Here is a 20113-nt window from a genome sequence, read left to right on the forward strand (position 1 = left end):
CAATGTAAAAAACATGGCCATTAATAAATTGCAAGGCTCTGTACATATTTACGCAAGTTGGATGTTAAGAATACTCAATGCAAAATTAATTAACAGATGTTTGATTATGATCGATAGAATAGAATGCATTACTTAATTCCAAACAAATAGATTACTTTCTTTTATCTTTGTTTCTTTCTTAAAGATTTAAAATCTATATCTTAACTAATTATATAATTAGGCTGTATGTTAAGGGCGTTTTCTTTTAACTTCTGGGTTTTTACAAAAGCTGTAAATATGCAGAAGAAATTAGACGTTTTTCACGATTCAGTAAAGGACCCAAAATTGTCCCTTGCAGTACACCTGTGTAAACTTTTTGATTAAACATAATCAATTATCACTGTTCAATTTATAATTATTATGATTCTTCATAATACTTTACTTTTTATTACAACTAAGTAAACTATTTTATAGCTCCACTGTTTATTACTTCTACTTCATACAAAAAAATATTTTTCATTCAATAGCAATATATTTCTCCATTGCTTTCATTTCAATAACATCTTCAAGACTGGTTAGTCATTGAAAATGTTATTATTTGTAATATTTCTTTTCATGTGTATGAGAAGTTACGATGCTGTTCTTTACGACTGCTATACCGGGAGACCCGTGACCAGGAGTCGGTTGCAATTGTATAAAGAGAGAAATACTACTGAGTGAGTAAAGATTTTTTAGAGTTTTATATTATTAACTAATGATAACGTTACATAAAGCCTAAAAAAAAACATTCTACAGTTGCTGTATGACTGTATTGGATAAAACAGCCATTTCGTTGGATGTCATTAAAGGGCAGTGGTCTGATAGTCGCACCTATGCAAGTGGTTTAAGATTCGAACCCATAAACCAAGGCAATACATCAATCCTAATCTGATGGACTGAAATCCTTATCACTTGTTCATTACGAAAGGAGACCTTTGCTGATACGGACAGTACCTAATAGGTTAAAATGTTTTATTTTTGCTAACAGTTTTTTTCATTTTCATTTCAATCTCTCAGTTACTGCGTCATCGACGTCAAACCATGTGATCCAAATGAAGGAAGACGCATAGATGGGTCTTGCAATAACTTGAAGTACCCCAGCAGAGGCATGGTCCGAACACCTACTGTTAGAGTTTTACGTCCTATATTTGGGCCAAGTAAGTGATTGAATCAGTGTTTTGAAAAACCATGTAGCTCTAGTAAAGCAAAAACTCATTTTTTTTTAAAGACAGAGAATATTGTTCGCTAATAAAGCAAACCATAATAGTAGAATGTAATTTATACCGTATTAGAAGAGTAAAACAGAAATCACCAAAAAGCTGGATATTTTATTCTGGAATATTATAAAATCTGGATCCCATCTACGCAAACTAGTCGTAAGAGTTTAAAATAAAAAAAAAAATCATACTACTATTTTCTATTTTTTTACAGATTATGAGCCTATTAAAGCCAAGAGTGGTAGACCCTTGCCGTTACCAAGATACCTGCGCACTCAAATCCTGAGGGAAGGAAAAACTACTGACATGCAAATAACTCAACTCGTATCTTACTATATTTTGTTTGGTTTGAATGATGTCAATTCTATTCATGATATTTGTAAGTATCGGTTATATCGGTCATCTTATTAAGCAAAAATTATTGTAGAGGTATAATGCATTAATTCAAATATCTTTGTGTGGTGTATAAAATGGGAAAGATTTACGCTTGCGTTATTTCTTCTGATGAAATAATTTGTCTCGAAGCCGCTTTCTGTCCTGCTCACTTATACATACCATATATACTAATAGTATAAAGCTGAAGAGTTTGTTTGTTTAATTGCATGTTTGTTTGTTTGTTTGTTTGTTTGAACACGCTAATCTGGGGAACTACTGGTCCGATTTGAAAAATTCTTTCAGTTTTAGATAGTCCATTTATCGAGGAAGGCTATAGGCTATATATCATCACGCTACGACCAATAGGAGCAAAGTACCAGTGAAAAATGTTACAAAAACGGGGAAAATTATGATTATCTTATGTGACGCAAGCGAAGTTGCGCGGGTCAGCTAGTTATTAATAATATTATTACACCAAAGATGATACCAAACAAAGAAATTAACAAACAAAAATGTATTTAAAAACAAAACCATTTCTCCTCCCGTAATGAGGGAGGGGATTAGGCCTTAAGTCAACCACGCTGGCCAAAAAAATATTTATTCATCTAACATTTCAGTAAACTACGCGCTAAACACAACGTACTGCTGTCAGCCCGAAGGTAAAAAGAACTACATTTGCGCTCCCAACAAGATCCCAGTAGATGACCCCGTACATCGGTACTCTGGAATAAGATGCCAGAATCTGACTCGACCACAGAGCTTCCAATACTTTGGTTGTGCTGACTTTGGTACCACAACTTGGGCAAGGGTAAACTCTTTTAAAGGATTTTTACGTTGTTTAGACCTTCAAGTCGACCCATATTTTTCATTTTTCTCAACCTCAGAATTGTATTTCTGCTTGAATTAGATTTTTTGAATGCTTACCACCGTTGAATATAGGTTGACAACAGCTGATAGATCTATACAACGTGTCCCAAAACTCAACGTCAAAACGAAAACCTGAGCTAGGCCGAGTTGTGTTGGCTCTCAAAAAATAATAAAAAACATCTATCTCATGTATTTAAAAAATGACAACCATTTTTGTAAAATTGCCACCCGTTTTGACGTTGAGTTTTGGGACACGTTGTATACAAAAGTTTTGTTTAAATTATGCCATTCTCTGATAAATCGTGCGATAGGAAAAATATTGCTTTACTAATTTCAGATTGTGTTCGCGACTCCAGTATTTGACTTATCTGGAGTATACAGCAATGATGTTGGTGGCATAAAAGATCTTCGAACGTATAAAAATGGAGAACTTAAAATCGAGATAGAGAATGGGAAAATATTTCCTCCAACAAATCCTTCACTAGACCCTAGAATTAACAAATGCGCCTTGAACCTACCACCTAGAGAAACACGCTGTCACAAACATCGTAAGTAATATAATATTATTCAAAGAATAAGTGCTGAAAAATTATCTTAATAGGTCCTTTACACACCCACACTCACACTCACACAACACGTGAAAGAGCGCGCGTGTAAGGGAAAAGCAAAGACCACGCACCGCGCTCTTCTGTCAAGCCCGCGAAGGAAATCGCGAGCGAAGACCGCGCGCTGTTTTCCCGCGCGTAAACCTGTACGCTCTTAAGAACGTGCGATAGAGTGTGTGTGTAAAGGCGGCTCTTGTTTTTTTTGTACCCTTTTAGGTGAACTTAGTTTTTGAACAATAATAATGGTAAGATTGGTGTAAATTATATAGAACAATAATATTATGTTTTAATTATTGCAAATGGATATAACACTTATAAAAAACTTGTAATTACTTGCACTAAACATGCGATACATTAATTTATTTTATAACATGTAATGTTTCATAATCAAAGTTTGTAATTTATTCTATCGTAAGGGCTCTATCACACCGAGATGCTACGGTAAAAATGGTGGGTGCGTAGGTACTTGATTAGCGATGTTTTTTAAATGAAAAAATACAAATTGTTTGACAATTGTTTGGATACGCGATGACGTCCTTGCGTCTCGGTGCCGTAGGGCCTTTCTTGTCATAATATTGCATTTCGGTACTTAAGTAATTATTTCTTTCAACAGAAATAAACGAAGTTCTGGGTCCAAATCTCTTCATTATACTGTTCTACAGACAACACAATTCCATAGCTAAGACGCTTGCAAAAATGAATCCCTGCTGGAATGATGAAAAGATATTCAGAACTGCTGCTGATATCAACGTTGCTATTGCTATGGAAATATATTATTATCAGTTACTGCCTGTTATATTTGGTAAGGCTTTCATGTATTACGGTCCATTTTTTTTCTTTTTCCTTTTATTCTTCAGTTTTTCCAAAACGAGAGATGCATGTTGGTCCCCATTTTTCTTTGCATTACTGCCTTATACGGGTTTCTCCTCAGGAAGCGAGAAAGATTAAACGTTGTGGCTTCCACTCTTTTCTTTATTAAAAAAAGGGCACAAAATATTTAGTTCTCATCATCATTTTGTTTAGGTAGAAAAAATATGATCAGAGACGGTCTCATATCATGTTGTGGAGGATTTAGAGACTTATACGAAGGTATACCACCAGCGCTTTCCGATGAATTTGTCTACATGAAGAGATGGTTTCACACTATTCAAGAGTCTACCTTGAAGTAAGTATTGTTTGGTTTATTATTGAATTTTATAGTAGGGCCGCTGAGTTATTACCGATTTGACACATGACAAATTGACAATACTAGTGAAGAGACTGAACCAGTAACCCTAATATCATTTTGGAACAGTTTGTTTTTAAATATTCTAGTATGGTGTTTAATTAAATAAAATCAAAACCAATAATAGTTTAAGACAGAACTTCTTCATTAGATGGAGTATCCTTGATGAAAGAAAATAAATATCCATATTCCTTATTCCTATATTTCATCAATATTCCTTGAAATAAAAATCATACCTATTCCAATGAATTCGGACCGAATACTATTAAGCACATCACTATGAAAACTAGACGCACGAATCCGCACGATGTAACTTTATACAAGCGCGCCAAAGAACAAAAAATAAATGTTTTCATATTATTTACAAACTATTTTAAGTTTTGAAACAGTGTTTATTGGAAAATTACTGAATTCTGATATTTTGACATAAAGTTTTATATTAAAGAGGTATTCTAAATCATTCGGCAAATGTGTCGCTCGTGCAAGGTTATATTGATTAATTTAAAGAATAATCTGTCAAATCGGTAATTACTCAGCGGCCGTACTTTAGTTGAATTTAAACCTACATTCAAAAGGGAGTAACTGCACAACATTTTGGTGACATATAAGTCCTTTTTGTAGGTTGTGAAGTTAGTGGCCGATTAGAAAACTTTTGAAGACATAATTATTTTTTTTGTTTTTTTCCCAGTTGTTCTCTCCGGGGTGAGGAATGGGAATTTTCTTCCTACTTGTATTCCCAGTTGTCACCCTAGGGTGACAGTGCCAGAGGGGACAACTGGGAATTAACAAAAAAAAAATATGTCATCAAAAGTTTACCTCTTTTTGCTTATCTTCACACTGCTTTTTAGCTCATTCATTTACTAGGGAACCTAGTATACAAGGTATGCGAAGAAGGTTATAAACCTTGGAATACATGTAGAACTTTAGCAAACTTATGCAACAGCTAGATTTATTTGCACACGGAATAGGGTTGTTTCAAGGGTAACAGGACATAAATCATAATGAATTAGAATTAGTCCGGGAGTCAGATAATTAATTCATTAAAATCCAATGAAGTGACTTACTTAAGAAGCTTTAAATTTATGGAGTGGGGGTTAGTGACGTACATTTTGTACTCTAACGTCTTGCGACTTTTCAACTGAATGTATCGCGGTAATCATTTGATTATGCACAAAAATGACAAATACATAATTATTTTGTACAATCTACTACTACTAGATGGACTAAAAAAACAAAATCAGTCATCATCGTCAGTACTCTAGATTTATCGCATATTTCAAGGCTTACGGCTTAAGGCTAATAAAAATGCTTAATTTGACTTCATTACAGGCTCTACGACAAAGATGGCAATTTTTGTAAGACGTTCCCAATAGCAAACCTTACTACTAGAACTGGATTCCTACCGCTTGACGACAACATAGACCAATTGTTTCAAGGCAGTTTCAGACAGCTCAGTGGAGGGTTCGACTATACTACTGATAGTGAAGTAAGTGTACAAAAACAGATTTATATAGTGATTGGTTTTTGTTTTTAACCCCCACGCAAAAAGGAGGTGTTATAAGTTGGATGTGTCTGTCTGTCTGTAGCATCTAAACTTCTGAACGGATGCAGTGATCTAAATTTTGTTTTATTACAATATAATGAAATAACGTGGATAAAATTAAATTCTTTACTCAAGGTAACGGACGAAAGTATGAAATTTTCATGGATTAAATGTTATATTTAGATAATATGCTCTACATATTTACACGGTTTACTGATATGGTACATATACAATCTTCAAAACAAATCTTACTTTTTATCCACAAGTTACTTCATCTACCCAAGACCGTCTCTTTTAAGGATCATAAAAATTACATCATTATGTAATGTGTTAATGGAATTTATGGTATAATTCATCGTTGATTTCAGATGGCAGAAAGAATTCTAGGAGGCATTCAACACGCTTCTGATGGTCATATGAATGATTTGGCCAAAGGGAGGCTCTTTGGGCTCCCACCTTACGTCAAATATAGAGAATTCTGTGATAACCGACCTTATAAAAGTTTTGATGATTTACGTCACCTTATGAGCCCAGAGGTAATCTATCTATCTAATCAGCGTATTCACAGCCACTGTTGATTGTAGGCCTCCCCTCAGTACGCCACTTGATACGTCCTGCGTTTGTTTCATCCATTGCAGTCCTACAAATGAATACTCACCTAAATTCTTATGAATGTTTTCAAAAAGTTACAAGCTCTCACCAAACATAGATAGTTTCACCAATTAATTGTGCCTGGATGTACTTAAAATCTTTTTTATATATTTGATGGTTGGCTTATTTTTTCAAATTATGATTTAGTTTACAAACAAATAAAACACACGAACATAAAACCACCATTTGTGTATTAGTCAAAAATTTGTTTCTTTCATTTAACCAACGACTTTTACAGCCATCAACGGCATTGAAAAAATCTTGTGTATTGTATTATTATAGAGCATATACCGCCTAAGACAGCTGTACGATGATGTAGAAGACTTAGACCTGATGGGTGCCACGTGGGCTGAGAACCCCATACCTGGTGGTCTAGTTCCTCATACTGTGTACTGCTTGATGAAAGACCAGTTGAAACGAACACTGGCGTCTGATCGCCACTGGTACGAAAGACCTAATAGACCGAAGGCTTTTAATGCACGTAAGTAAATTTCCGCCATTTTTACATGATTTCTACATTCGTTTTTGCTGAAAAATTGATTGTTTAACTAGTCTTATAAATTAAATAGTCTTAAGGTAAAGAAATTATGTCATAATGACCATGAGATTCCAACGTTGGAAATAAATCTAGGAATATTAATTTTATTTATAGTGAAATAAAAAAAGTGTTTTAAGTATATATTATGTATTTAGGTTTGTTTTGATCTGACTATAATTCCGTGATTAGCGATAAGAGTTTATGTAATTGCAAATAGGCGACAGTCAGTATTACCACTACTTAGACTGAATAAAAACGTATTAAATGGTGTTTCTGTTGTTTCAGAACAACTGCAAGCCATTAGAAGAACAACAATAGCTGGTTTGATGTGTGACCACGCTGAATCTGTGACCAAGATTCAACCAAACCCTTTTTACAAGATTTCACCAAAGTAAGAACTTGATATTCACTTCACTACACAGTTTTATTTGGGGCCTGTGCAAGTTCATACCGTATTTTTTAGCACATCGCTTCAAAATATAAAGGTTTTTATTTGTTTTCAGAAATCCTTTGACCGATTGCAGATCACCGAGAATTGGGAAAATTAATTTATCTTTTTGGAGAGATCCAAAATGCAGGCAAAGAAGACAATGAATCTGAATCTACTGATGTTACAGTTTTGTATAAATATTCTAATGTGTGACACATAAATGGAGCTTATTAATATACGCTTAGCATATACCTCCAGCATTTTATTTTCAACTAAACTAATTGTTTTATTTAAGCCTTTTTTATCTTTAGCCATAATATTAAGTTGAAATGCAAACAAGAATACCGGTGTCAGTTATTAGTAGTTATCTTTTTAATTAAGAGTGATTGTTCTATCCACAAAATAAACAAAACGCTATGCGTGTTGTTTTTTTACTTGCATTTTCAACGATATCTATACTTAAGATGTTCAAAATTTTTCACAATAATTAAAAGTCACCTAATTATAGTAATAGACGTAAAATATTTAATTGCAGCTGGGGTCCATGATATGATATTAAGCTTTGATATTTTACTATAAGTTTTACCTAGAAATCTACTACACGAGTAACCATAAGGATTCAAATAAAATACTGACAATAGGAATGGGCCCAATATGCAACCTTGCGGTACACATCTTGGATTATTGACGAATAGTCAATAATAGTAGTAATAAATTATAGCTTCTCATTGTAAAAAAGGTTAATAAATTTAAAGAAATTTATAAGGCCCTAGTTTAAGTAGGTAAACTAGTAAATTGAAAGGAAAACTACACAGTCAAACGCTTACTCAGAAAATGTGATTTCTTGTACAGTATTTTATATTTCCTTTAATAATAAACTACATATAATAAATTAGAACACGTTATGAAAAAAAATGAATAAAAAAACAAAATTAAACATGATATGTAACAGAACGCTACTTGATAACTAACTACTATCTGGGTATAAACTAAAACTGGTTAAAACACATAAAAACAAAACACTGCTATCTATTCAAAGACGTCAATGGAAGTCACGTTTATTAATTTACAATATAATAATAACGTCCTATATTTTATTGATCCTCGTAAAAATATAACCATAAAAAATGTATCTATAACGGTTAAACATTATAACGTTTTGGTGGCTCATATAATTAGGAACTGAAGGGGATGGTAATCGTTGAAAATGTTAATTTTGTTAGTAATATGCTTATGTATAGGAAGCCTAAATGCTGTCCTATATGATTGTGTTACTGGAAAACCTGTGAGTAGTAGCAGGTTGCAAGTGTACTATGAAAGAAATAACACAAGGTAAGATTTAATTTTACTATTTAATATATAAAATTCTCACGTCACAGTTTTCGTTGCCATACTCCTCCGAAACGGCTTGACCGATTTTCATAAAATTTCGTGAGCATATTGAGTAGGTCTGAGAATCGGCCAACATCTATTTTTCATACCCCTAAGTGACACTTTTTTTTTTAATTATATGGCAAAACAACACTTGCTGGGTCAGCTAGTTTGTTTCTAAAATGGTACGTTCGATAATTAAGGCTTGTCTACTTATGAGCTCACTCACGTTTGTGACGTACATAACAATTGTCAGAAACATTTAGACTAACTGCAGATAAGAACCAAGAAAACAGAATGTGTGGTGACAATAAATTAGGTTTATCGTTTCAGTTCATTTATAGTCCATTGAAATGTTACAATTTGAGGGCCGAATATTGCATTTCTTAGAGGACGCAATTTTATTTTTGGAACATGTAGGGGGGGTCAATAGAAGCTTAACTTGAAGTTTGTGGGGTCGCCACTCTTGTCCCCCGGCCGCCATCTTGGAAAAGGGGTAGAAACACTTTTTTCGCTATATCTCGGAAACTATGCGTCTTACAATAAAATTGTAAAAGCATAATTTGTAGCAAATTATTTTGCCTACAAATATGTCTAATAACTTTTTGTCCTAAATTAACAATTAGCTTAATATTCCTTGTGGATTATTATCTATTATTATAACTAAATTGTTATACATTACAAATTGTTGATTTTTTTTTTAATAACTGATCGTAATAATATAATACAGTTATCTTTTTTCTTAAGGTACTGTGTGATTGACGTCAAACCATGTGATCCGAATGAAGGACGGCGAGTGGATGGGTCGTGCAATAATTTCGAGTACCCGAGCTGGGGTATGATCCGGACACCATCACGAAGAGTTCTTCCACCTGATTTCAGTGAAGGTAAGTTGATAAAAAATATAACGAATCAATCTTTTAAGCGTTATTTCAGAAGCGTACGGAATAGAAATATCTCTGGCATTCTGCTTGACCTTTGCAATAATTTCTACGTCCAAGTCCCATGGTCCAAATAAGATAAATTAAAAATACTGATCTCTTGTAAATCTTATAAAATTTCCATGTCACATTAGTTACCGTACTCCTCCGAAACGGCTTGACCGATTCTCATGAAATTTTGTGAGCATATTGAGTAGGTCTGAGAATTGGCCAACATCTATTTTTCATACCCCTAAGTGACACTAGTTTTTTTATTTATGTGACAAAACAACGTTTCCCGGTTCAGCTAACATTACATGACTTAGAAATGTGAAAGAATTGCCGTTTGAACTCGATTTACAATATTTTAGCTCGTAATCTACTGCTTTGTACTTCCATCTTAATACAAAATAACTAAAGACGACGATAAAAAGGGTTAACCACGATTGACGTTGACAGAAACTCGTGACAATTAACCAATTAAAACATGTAACTGTCCTACCATCAAACGAATTAACTGTCACGAACTGTAAACAACATAAAAACAATTTCATTACTTTTTGATTGTTGTACATTTTATTTGTATCGTGTTTTGTCATGCAATCAATTAAATGTTCCTATGTCAGTAAATGATTGTTTCATGTATATTCCAAATGTATAACTTAGTAAAGAGTCTTTTATGCAAGGTTCGCGGAGGCATACAAAATCCAGGATTGAGAACATCGGTGACTCACACGCTTATACTGTTGATGGTGGCCTGTTTGTTTTAGAAATACACCAAATTACTAAGTTGTCAGACTACAATATTATGCACAGCCGATTGATGTGGTGCTCTTGTTATTTAAAAAGAAGTAGGCAGTGGTGTTATAATGTACTTATCTGTTGCTGAACAGGTTTTCAGATAATTTAATAGTGTATTGCCATTTACTAAGGTAGCTACATAAAAAAACATTTTCTTCTTAATCGACTTAAAAAGGAGATTCTTAATATGCCCGTATTTTTAGTTAAATAGGAAATGTGCTTATGAATTACCATTGGTGACGCAATAAATTTAATATTCCGTAGTGTCTTATGTACCAGAAAAGGGTGAAATAAACATGACATGGCTTTTTTTACAGATTACCAGCCAAGGAAAGCTAAAGACGGGGGATCATTACCTTTAGAAAGGTACTTGCGAACTCAAATATTGACGGAAGGAGTGATTTCTGATCTGTATATAACTCAGCTTGTTTCGTACTATGTTTTGTTTGTTCTCAATGATGTCAACACTATACATGATATTCGTAAGTATTAAAAGTATATTTTCAATAATGTGAATCTTGAAATGATTGAATTCAATGATACAGACACACATAGATACACAGAAAGTGATACAGAACTCCCTTTGGTATATTTTTTAATCAAATATTTATGTACATGTTTTATTGATTTATTTGATAGCATTCTCATACTTAAGGAATCAAGTAGGTATAAATTATTGTTAAATGTCGCTCGCGCCGTGCTTTATTCGTGTATAAATTGTCATAATATTGACAATGTAATACTCTGATAGAATAAACAAACCTAAAAACATGAATCGAAGATATATCGTACATATCTAGAACAACAAACAAAATATTTAAGATATACCCTAGTTGTAGGTTGATTACACACAAAATAAATATTCAAATAATCTTCTATTAGCCTAGATCACATGACTAACACAAAAAACTAGTTTTCAAACATAGGCTTTGTAATCTATGGCAATTTTATTCCAATTCAACTTCAAAATTTCCTTTTTTTTCGAAAACTTCTTACATATTGTTTAAAAAAGGCGTATAATTTTTTGTCAGTTTCAAATAAACTGGCTGCTCGTGATTAGAAACGGCAAGAAACTCACGATCTCTCTCATTTCAGTAAATTATGCCATCAATACGACGTACTGTTGCCAGCCTGAAGGTAAAACGAACTACATTTGCGCTCCCAACAAGATCCCGGTAGATGATCCAGTACATCGGTACTCTGGAGTCAGCTGTCAGAACTTGACTCGACCTCAGAGCTTCCAATACTTTGGTTGTGTTGACTTCGGTAATACTACTTGGCTGAGGGTACAATATCTACATACTTACAAATTGATTAGGAGCTGAAGTGGTCGCCATGGCTGAATTGTTTGGATAGATCATCAGCATCTTCACCATCATCTTCACTTGCTTTATCTATGCACATAAATTCAATTATACCTGCTCAGTAGTCAGTACAAGACAATTTGTCTATTTTAAGCCTTGCGTAATGTTTATTTCGTATACCTGGATTCTGCGAAGGTTGGGATTGAAGTATTTCATTACAAAACAGGTCAAAAATCCAGTAATCAGAATTTTAACCTCATTATCCGTAATGAAATCTATATTAGTCTTACAGGTATTATTAAAATAAAGTGATAAATGACACCAAAACTCATGAATGTAATTTGATTAAACTCTGCAGTATCGTCGCTTATGTACCAAAATACCAACAAGACCAAAGAAAAACTAGTCATATAACAAAAGTCGAGTCGAGGTGAAGCGAGAGCTAGAAGATTATTATTATCATATAGCAGTATCAGGATATTCAATACATGTATTATATCTTTCAGATCGGATTTGCTACACCAGTATTTGACTTATCCGGTGTCTACGGCAATGCCTTAGACGCAATATATAATCTTAGAACTTATACAAATGGTTTGGTCAAAATGGAAGTAGAAAATGGACAGTTGTTCCCTCCTAAGAACCCGACTATAGATCCATTGGTAAATTATTGTGTATTGAATCAACTGCCGAGAGAAACACGTTGTCATAAATATCGTGAGTATGAAGAATCTTAATGAGAGACACAGTAGCTATGCTGTTATTCAGGCATTTACCTCCTTTAAAGAACAATTAATAATCCATTAAACAAAATTTGGACTAGTATTTGAAACATAAATATATGCTAGTTGATTTACACCATTAACTTCAACTGACCACACTCCATTTTAACAACGCGTAAAAAGAAAACTGTTATTTCCATTCATTTCTAACACCGAGTCAGGTTTTATTTTCAGTCGTAACCTCGACTACCTATAGAGACTTTGACGATTAAAATTATACTAGGGGCGTCATACAAATTACCTTCATACAAAATTGCTCGAAATCTAGGTAGTTGTCGATAGTCGATGATAGTAAGCAATCACCCCATAGCTGCACAGGTTTCATCTTCCCAACGATATGTACACGTAAATGTAAACAAATTAATAATTATTAATTTTAAGGCTTATTAACGTGTTGATTGTAAAAAAAATTCATAGCAAATTAACAATGACAATATTCCTTTACAGAACCAAACGGCGCGATCGGTGCAAACCTCTTCATTATTCTATTCTACAGACAACACAACTACTTAGCACAAAAGCTGGCTGACATGAACCCTTGCTGGGACGACGATAAGATATTCAACACAGCTAGAGACATCAACATCGCTATTGAAATGCAGATTTATCTTTATGAAATGCTGCCTGTTATATTTGGTAGGTTGTTTGTTAGAATATGAAGTATGACTGGTTTTGTTAGTGTTGTGATTTGATGACTATGCGATTCTTTTTATTGCTAATACTTTACCACTGTTGTCGATTTGGCTATTAACAGTGGTCAATTTAAACTCTATTTCACTAACACTTTTTAACCTGTGTGTATTTGGAAAATACACATTTGGCTTCTATCTCTTCCTCCCTCTTATTTCTTAAGACAATACAATGGTGGCTTGAGTTACTAGTAAGTAGGAGTAATATTGCGATATCAATAATCACTTCATCACCTTTCACGAACCATTTTAATCTTAATTTGATACTTTACAGGTAGAAGAAACATGATCAAAGATGGTCTGATCTCTCGTAAAGGCAAGTTCAGGGACTTGTACAAAGGGTTACCGCCGCGGATGTCTGATGAATACGTTTATATGAAGAGGTGGTTCCATACCGCTCAGGAACCTACACTCAAGTTTGTATATCTATATCTTTACTCAGATGTATTAAGCAGTATTAAAAACATGAAAATAATTGCATCCCACGAATCACAAATATTGATTTATAATTGAAAATATTATATTCTTAGAAAACACTAAACACGCTGCCTCAGAAGTCGTTTTACAATAATAAATACACCTATTAACAAATATAAAACCATAATTGAATAGTTTAGCACCCATAGCCAGTTGTGCTCACCGGTCGGTAAACGATCTGTGAGTTAAGCAACCATTGGCGCGGTCATTCCATAGATGGGTGACCGCATAGTGGTATTTGAACTGGGCGTCTCCGTGCTTCGAAGGGCACGTTAAAAGTCGGTCCCGGTTGCTGTCTACTAAGATAACAGTCGTGAAGCCACGTCAAAGGCCTCTCGGGCGGCTTGAACAACTTTGACACTAGGTTGATCACTAACCATACCACAACAACAATAGTTTTATTTAACAAATAGCTTTTTAATAAGAGGAGAAGATATAGTGATCTGCAAAGACCTATGTATATAAAGATATCTTTTAAAAGTTTATGCTTATTCCAGGTTGTACGACAAAGATGGATATTTTGTAAGAACATTTCCAGCTGTAAATATGAGTGCCAGGACAGGGTTCTTGGCTGTTGATAACAATTTTGGAAAATTACTACAAGGCAGTTTCAGACAACTTGGTGCTAAGTTCGATAACACTATTGATAGTGAGGTAAGTATCATAAGGTCAAGGTTTCTCTCAAAAGCAGTGGTTCCCAACCAGTGGTTCGTGGAAGTCAAAATATGGTCCGCGAAATACTTTAAAACTTAACATTTTCAGGATTATTATTACATTTTATTTTTAATATACTTACATAGTGGTCCCTGCTAACAAGAATAATATAAAAGTGGTCCCGGACTAAGAAAAAGTTGGGAGCCCCTGTTCTAAAGTAACTGCTCTGAGTCTCTGTTTAAAATCGCTGTTATGGCTGTACTAATAGCAGAGGTAAATATACACAGAAATGCTAATATCTCATCGTATCTACTAAAAAGTAAAGAGACTACATTGATACTACACACACTAAAAGAAAATTTTATTTCAGATGTCAGAAAGAATCCTTGGAGGTATACAGTTTGCTTCTGATGGATCAATGAACGACTTAGCTAAAGGAAGGCTTATGGGATACCCACCTTACGTCAAATACAGAGAATTCTGCGACAATCAACCTTACACAAGTTTTGATGATTTAGAAAGAGTTATGACTAAAGAGGTAAAATTGTGCATTCTTAATTTTTAATTTGAATTGAAAGTAAGTAACATTACTCATTTCGTAAATATTTTTTTAACATATTTATTTTTTAACAAGCAATAGCGTGATAAAAATATTTTAAATCTTTACTAAGTGGAAAAAAAATCTTATTTTCGCCTTTAGTATTACTTAACACCTTTCTAGAAAATTTACTCAGAAACATACGATTAAATCGCTCCTTGAATACAAAAGGGACACAAATCGAAAACTATAAATTTTACAGGAGAGCCAAAACAAATTTTTGAAACTGTTTTTTTTAAATATTTAATATATTTATGAATTAAATATAAGATGTTAATATATCATTAGATGCGTATTTTTTAGCTCTATCTATCTACAATATAAACTTTTTAATAGCTGTTACCTGTTAGGAGAAAAAAGCATATAAGTCCCTTTTGCATTCAAAATTTGAACCAATATCATGAAAAATATGTCAAAAATTAAACACAGTTTTGCAAATAAAAATGGTTTATTGTACATTTTTTGGTAAAAAACCGTATCAAAAAGTTAAATCTTATTAGTAAATAAAACCATAAGTGAATAGACACCAGGAAAACATTGTATTAAACAATCTAAATGAAAAAATCTTTACTTATTATTAAGTAAGTAATACAATAGAGATCAACTTTGTGCGTAACTCATAATGTAATCATCATCAATCAATGGGTAACATGACGGGTAGACTGAGTGCAGCAGGAGTATTAAAGAAATAAGATAATAGAAAAGTTTAATGAGTTTAACAAACCTTTATATTTAGCATTCGTGGATTATTCTAAAGCTTTTGGCAGCATCAGTCATTCCGCCATAGAATCATCACTCCATAACCAAGACCTTCTTAAAGATACTACTATGTAGAATCGAAGCTACATACATCAAACTCATCAAAGCAATATATAACAATCTCTCTAAATCCAAAGAAGCGTGAAACAGGAAGACCCGCTATCTCCCAAATAACTAACCAGCACCCTCGAAAAAAATTTTAGGAGCCTGGCGGCAATCAAAAGGCATTGTTGTTAGTGGCAAACAGTTAACAAACCTTCGTTTTGCAGACGACATTGTCCTCTTCTCTTCCCTTGCATTGGAACTCGAATCAATGCTCAAAGATCTGAGCACGGCAAGCCTTCAGATTGGACTAAGTAAGATCCGTACAAAAATCCAGGTCATGACCAACAACACAAAACGTAGGGTCGAGGTAGGCGGGCACGTCATACACTATGTCGACGAGTACACTTACTTGAGCCAGATAACCTCTTTTAACAACCGACGGGACAAAGAGTTGAACAAACGTGTCACAAGTGCCTGGAAGAGCTCCTGGTCCATGAAAGAGCTAATGAACGGTAACCTTCCACTGTCACTAAAGTGGAAGCTCGTCGAAATGTTTATACTACCCGTCCTAACCTACGGTGCCCAAACATGGTCCCTTACGGAAAACCAAAAGTAGAAACCGAAGGTTTGCCAGAGAGAAATGGAGCGTAGTATATCAGATGTAAGAAGAACAGATCACGTCCAAAATTCTATACTGCGCTCCCAAACTCGCATAGCCGATTTAGGGAAGAAAGAACGCCAGGTTGAAATGGAACTGGGCTGGCCACATTATCCGCATGCATCCGGAAAGGTGGGCCCGCATATCTACCAACTGGATGCCAGAGGATGGTCATCGCAGACGCGGGAGATCAAAACGGAGATGGCGGGATGACCTAGACGCATTTGAAAAGGACTAGTCGGATCTTGCCGCTAAAAGGGCGATTTGAAACGGAAGGGTCCCCCCTTGCCTTTCCCTGCATCAAAATGTTAAATTTTATTTCGAAAATTTTAACGAAAACTAAAATTATTATCATGCCAAACGGCCATATTTATGGCCTTCCCATTCTAGCATGCTAAAAAAAATTATTTATTCCACAATAATTTAATGCAAAAGGGACGTATTTCAAAATATGCTACCGTTATATTACAAAATATAATAACAAATACTAGTGATTGAATGCAAAACGGTCGTTTTCAGAAATATGGCACTTTTGTATTACAAAATATGGTAACTAATACTAATGTTAGAATGCAAAAAGGACGTTTTCCAAAATATGGCTGTCTTGTATTGTAAAATATAATCACACTTACCTAAAATTTTGCATCCAACACAGATATATTTTGGATTGTGGCAGTTTTTCATGCAACCGACGTGCGTTTGCGTAAAATTTTTGGGCGCAACTCACAAAGTTGCTGTTTTGCACTGACATTACCTGTCAAAGTGAGCTAATGCAAAAAGGGCAGTAAGTCAGTGCAGCCATAATATAAGCAAAAATGATGGGGGTTTTTTTTTTACTATAAAATATAGTCGGTTCAGGTGTCATTTTTGCAATAAAACGATTTTCATTTTTTTTTGAGTTGTGGCCCTTTTGCATTGAAGGAGCGAAATAGGTATTATTATTTTAAACATCAATCTTCGTAATAAATTGTATATCAATGGACAGACAGGATATATGTATTAAAAATGATTACAGGATAAGTATGCTATAAGATATATATTTTATTATTTCAGAAAATATTCCGTTTAAAAGAATTATACGATGACATAATAGATTTGGATCTCATGGGTGGTACCTGGGCTGAGAAGCCAATACGACGTGGTCGAGTACCTTACACTGTGTACTGTCTGTTGAAAGAACAGCTAAAATATACCATGGCTTCAGACAGACATTGGTATGAAAGACCTAATAGACCGAATGCTTTTACTGAAGGTAAGTAGACTAAAAATGAGACAGAAACAGTATTTTAAAGAAAATGTTGAGGTTTGTAATAAACCAATGATAGTACAAATATAATCATATGAGACACTATTCCTAGGTCTACATTTTTTTACTTTATAATAGAGATCACGGATTACTGTAACTATTAAGATCTGTACCTCGATCCTCTACGTCTATCGACTACCGACAACCGGCTAGCTAGCGAAAAATTTGTATGACAGTTGATTCAGCGCCTGTAGTGGGCGTCGTAGAAACTATTTTTGCAGTACATTTTAAATGTTAAACTTTCAAAATTCTTTGGTTCCGATTGTGTAGAATCGTGCTACTGTAAATATCTATTTTTATTCATTCGTGTCGAGTCTAATGAATTAGTATCTTAATTCAACAAATCTATATTAAAAATCAAATAAAATAATAAAGGCAATTAAAAGAAATATTTTTAATACTTATAAATAAATATATTGAATTCTTTTCAGACCAACTTAAAGCGATCAGAAAAGTGAAATTAGCTGGTGTGATGTGTACTACAGCACCTGACTCTATAACGAAGATACAACCGAATGCTTTCTACAGTATATCCTGGTTGTAAGTAGATAGTTACATTATTTTATCATATCGGTACAAATACATATATATGTTACTGTAAAAGCCCGAACTGTGGTAAATCTTAAGATTTTCCGGTAAAACCTAAGATTTACCAACTCAATGGTAAAAGTCCGAACAAGCCAGAGTTTAAAAACTATGTTACGGTATATAAAAAACTCCTTCTTTTTAAACTCCGGCTTATTCGGACAGTTCGGGCTTTAACAGTAACATATACATAACATATATTATGTGGTCTGTCCCTATGGTGAAGGCAGAGGTGAAAGAAATACCCGCGTTTCACCGTACAATGTTAGTCTTAATGAGGAATATCGCATGTTTCCTTAATTTTGCTTGTCTGAGCATCGCTTAAATAAATCAATGAAAAAGTCCGAAGTTGACTATTTCATTAATTTATTTAAGTTTAGTACTTATTTAATAGTTTTAGTAATTAGTTAACTAGGTATTTAGTAATCGTTTTTGGCACTAATTTCTACTTGTCTAGTCATTTTAGCAATTCGATAATCATAATAATATATCTTTTTCTGTTTCAGTAATCCACTGGTAGATTGCAATTCCCGCCTTATTAGGAAATTAGACCTATCTCCTTGGGAAGATCCAGCCTGTCTTTCATGTCAATGATAAGATGATGAGTCAATAAACCTACTGATATACTACAGTTAAATTATGAATTCTTTGGTTTACAAAAATATAGGTGTGCTGTCGTTTTTGCCTTGATTTGCAAGGAAATAAATTCATTTTATTTCAGTTTTATTATAACAAAGTTGTACGAATTTTCGGTCTAACAATTTAGTGTTATTTTTTGTAATATGCATCTCTAGTTAAAATCTAATTATACGTTTATTGTTCCTATCCTGCAAATAAATAATTTATGTTTTAAAATTACTGTTTTTTTATTTTTTTACAGAATATAGTTCGTATGTAAGAATCAGATGGCATTTAAATATTTAGGTAAATGCTTTCTGACTTAACAATAAAAATAAGTTCTTAACATATTACCATTATACTGCCTCCGTGGCACAGTGAATGTCACCGCTAACATTGCGTCGGGAGGCCGTAGGTTCGAGTTCGGTTCCCACACGGAAAAATATTTGTGCGATCCACAAATATTTATTTCGGGTCTGGTTGCGCTTTGTGCCCATTGTTTGTATGTCTCTAAAAGTCCCCGCGACACAAGAGCAATTCTTACATATATAACATCTTATATAATAACAAGGTTTTTTTTTTGAACAAAAGACCTTGTTATTATATAGACCTAATAGACCAAATGCTTTTACTAAGTATAAGTATGTGTTGTTTACTAAGTATAAGTATGTGTTGTAGTATAAGTTTGTGTGTATTACTAAGTATAATATATTAAGTTACATTTAATTGAAAATCAGCTGTGAAGTAAATAAAATAAAAACTGTAAATAATTACAATAATAGCCGCTCAAATGGATCCCCCCGGTAAAGCGACGTCTGCTGAGGTTGGTCATTGGTTGATAAGACTATAAATACCGAGTTCCTCCTTATTTCGGAAGGCTGTCATTTTCAAAGATTTTGACAGTCTTTTCCAGCACTCAGAAGCTTGAAGGCCTAACAACAAGTCTTACCGAAGGGTATTGTGTTAACCCGGGTAACATGCTTGTGGAGGTCCGATAGGCAGTGGCTCCATGTAAAATACTGGTATTCAGCTGCATCTGGTGAGACTGGAAGCCAACTCTGAACATAGAAGAGTAGG

At 33.9% G+C, this 20113-nt stretch overlaps 2 protein-coding genes across 2 annotated transcripts; both read left to right on the plus strand.

Annotated features, from left to right (window-relative positions):
- Positions 1-521: 521 nt before the first annotated feature.
- LOC142973403 (peroxidase-like) lies at positions 522-7720 on the plus strand. Its single transcript, XM_076115071.1, has 12 exons — positions 522-695; positions 1036-1175; positions 1450-1614; positions 2228-2418; positions 2815-3025; positions 3696-3884; positions 4106-4247; positions 5637-5793; positions 6219-6386; positions 6784-6982; positions 7325-7430; positions 7543-7720. The coding sequence occupies exons 1-12, from the start codon at positions 568-570 to the stop codon at positions 7631-7633; spliced, it is 1887 nt and encodes a 628-aa protein (XP_075971186.1). The 5' UTR covers positions 522-567; the 3' UTR covers positions 7634-7720.
- Positions 7721-8614: 894 nt separating this feature from the next.
- LOC142973404 (salivary peroxidase/catechol oxidase-like) lies at positions 8615-19267 on the plus strand. Its single transcript, XM_076115072.1, has 12 exons — positions 8615-8801; positions 9588-9727; positions 10879-11043; positions 11657-11847; positions 12372-12582; positions 13095-13283; positions 13611-13752; positions 14311-14467; positions 14838-15005; positions 17581-17779; positions 18265-18373; positions 18925-19267. Exons 1-12 carry the CDS (start codon positions 8677-8679, stop codon positions 19010-19012), a joined length of 1884 nt encoding a protein of 627 aa, XP_075971187.1. The 5' UTR covers positions 8615-8676; the 3' UTR covers positions 19013-19267.
- The last annotated feature ends 846 nt before the right edge of the window (positions 19268-20113 follow it).

This window comes from Anticarsia gemmatalis, chromosome 5 (genome assembly GCF_050436995.1).
Source record: "Anticarsia gemmatalis isolate Benzon Research Colony breed Stoneville strain chromosome 5, ilAntGemm2 primary, whole genome shotgun sequence".
Classification (NCBI taxonomy): Eukaryota; Metazoa; Arthropoda; class Insecta; order Lepidoptera; family Erebidae; genus Anticarsia; species Anticarsia gemmatalis.

Coding starts and splice junctions, on each gene's coding strand:
- LOC142973404 (XM_076115072.1), top strand. CDS start 8,677: ATGTTAATTTTGTTAGTAATATGCTTATGTATAGGAAGCCTAAATGCT. Junction 11,044..11,656: donor CAACACTATACATGATATTC/GTAAGTATTAAA, acceptor CTCTCATTTCAG/TAAATTATGCCATCAATACG. Junction 13,284..13,610: donor AATGCTGCCTGTTATATTTG/GTAGGTTGTTTG, acceptor GATACTTTACAG/GTAGAAGAAACATGATCAAA.
- LOC142973403 (XM_076115071.1), top strand. CDS start 568: ATGTTATTATTTGTAATATTTCTTTTCATGTGTATGAGAAGTTACGAT. Junction 1,176..1,449: donor ACGTCCTATATTTGGGCCAA/GTAAGTGATTGA, acceptor ATTTTTTTACAG/ATTATGAGCCTATTAAAGCC. Junction 3,885..4,105: donor GTTACTGCCTGTTATATTTG/GTAAGGCTTTCA, acceptor CATTTTGTTTAG/GTAGAAAAAATATGATCAGA.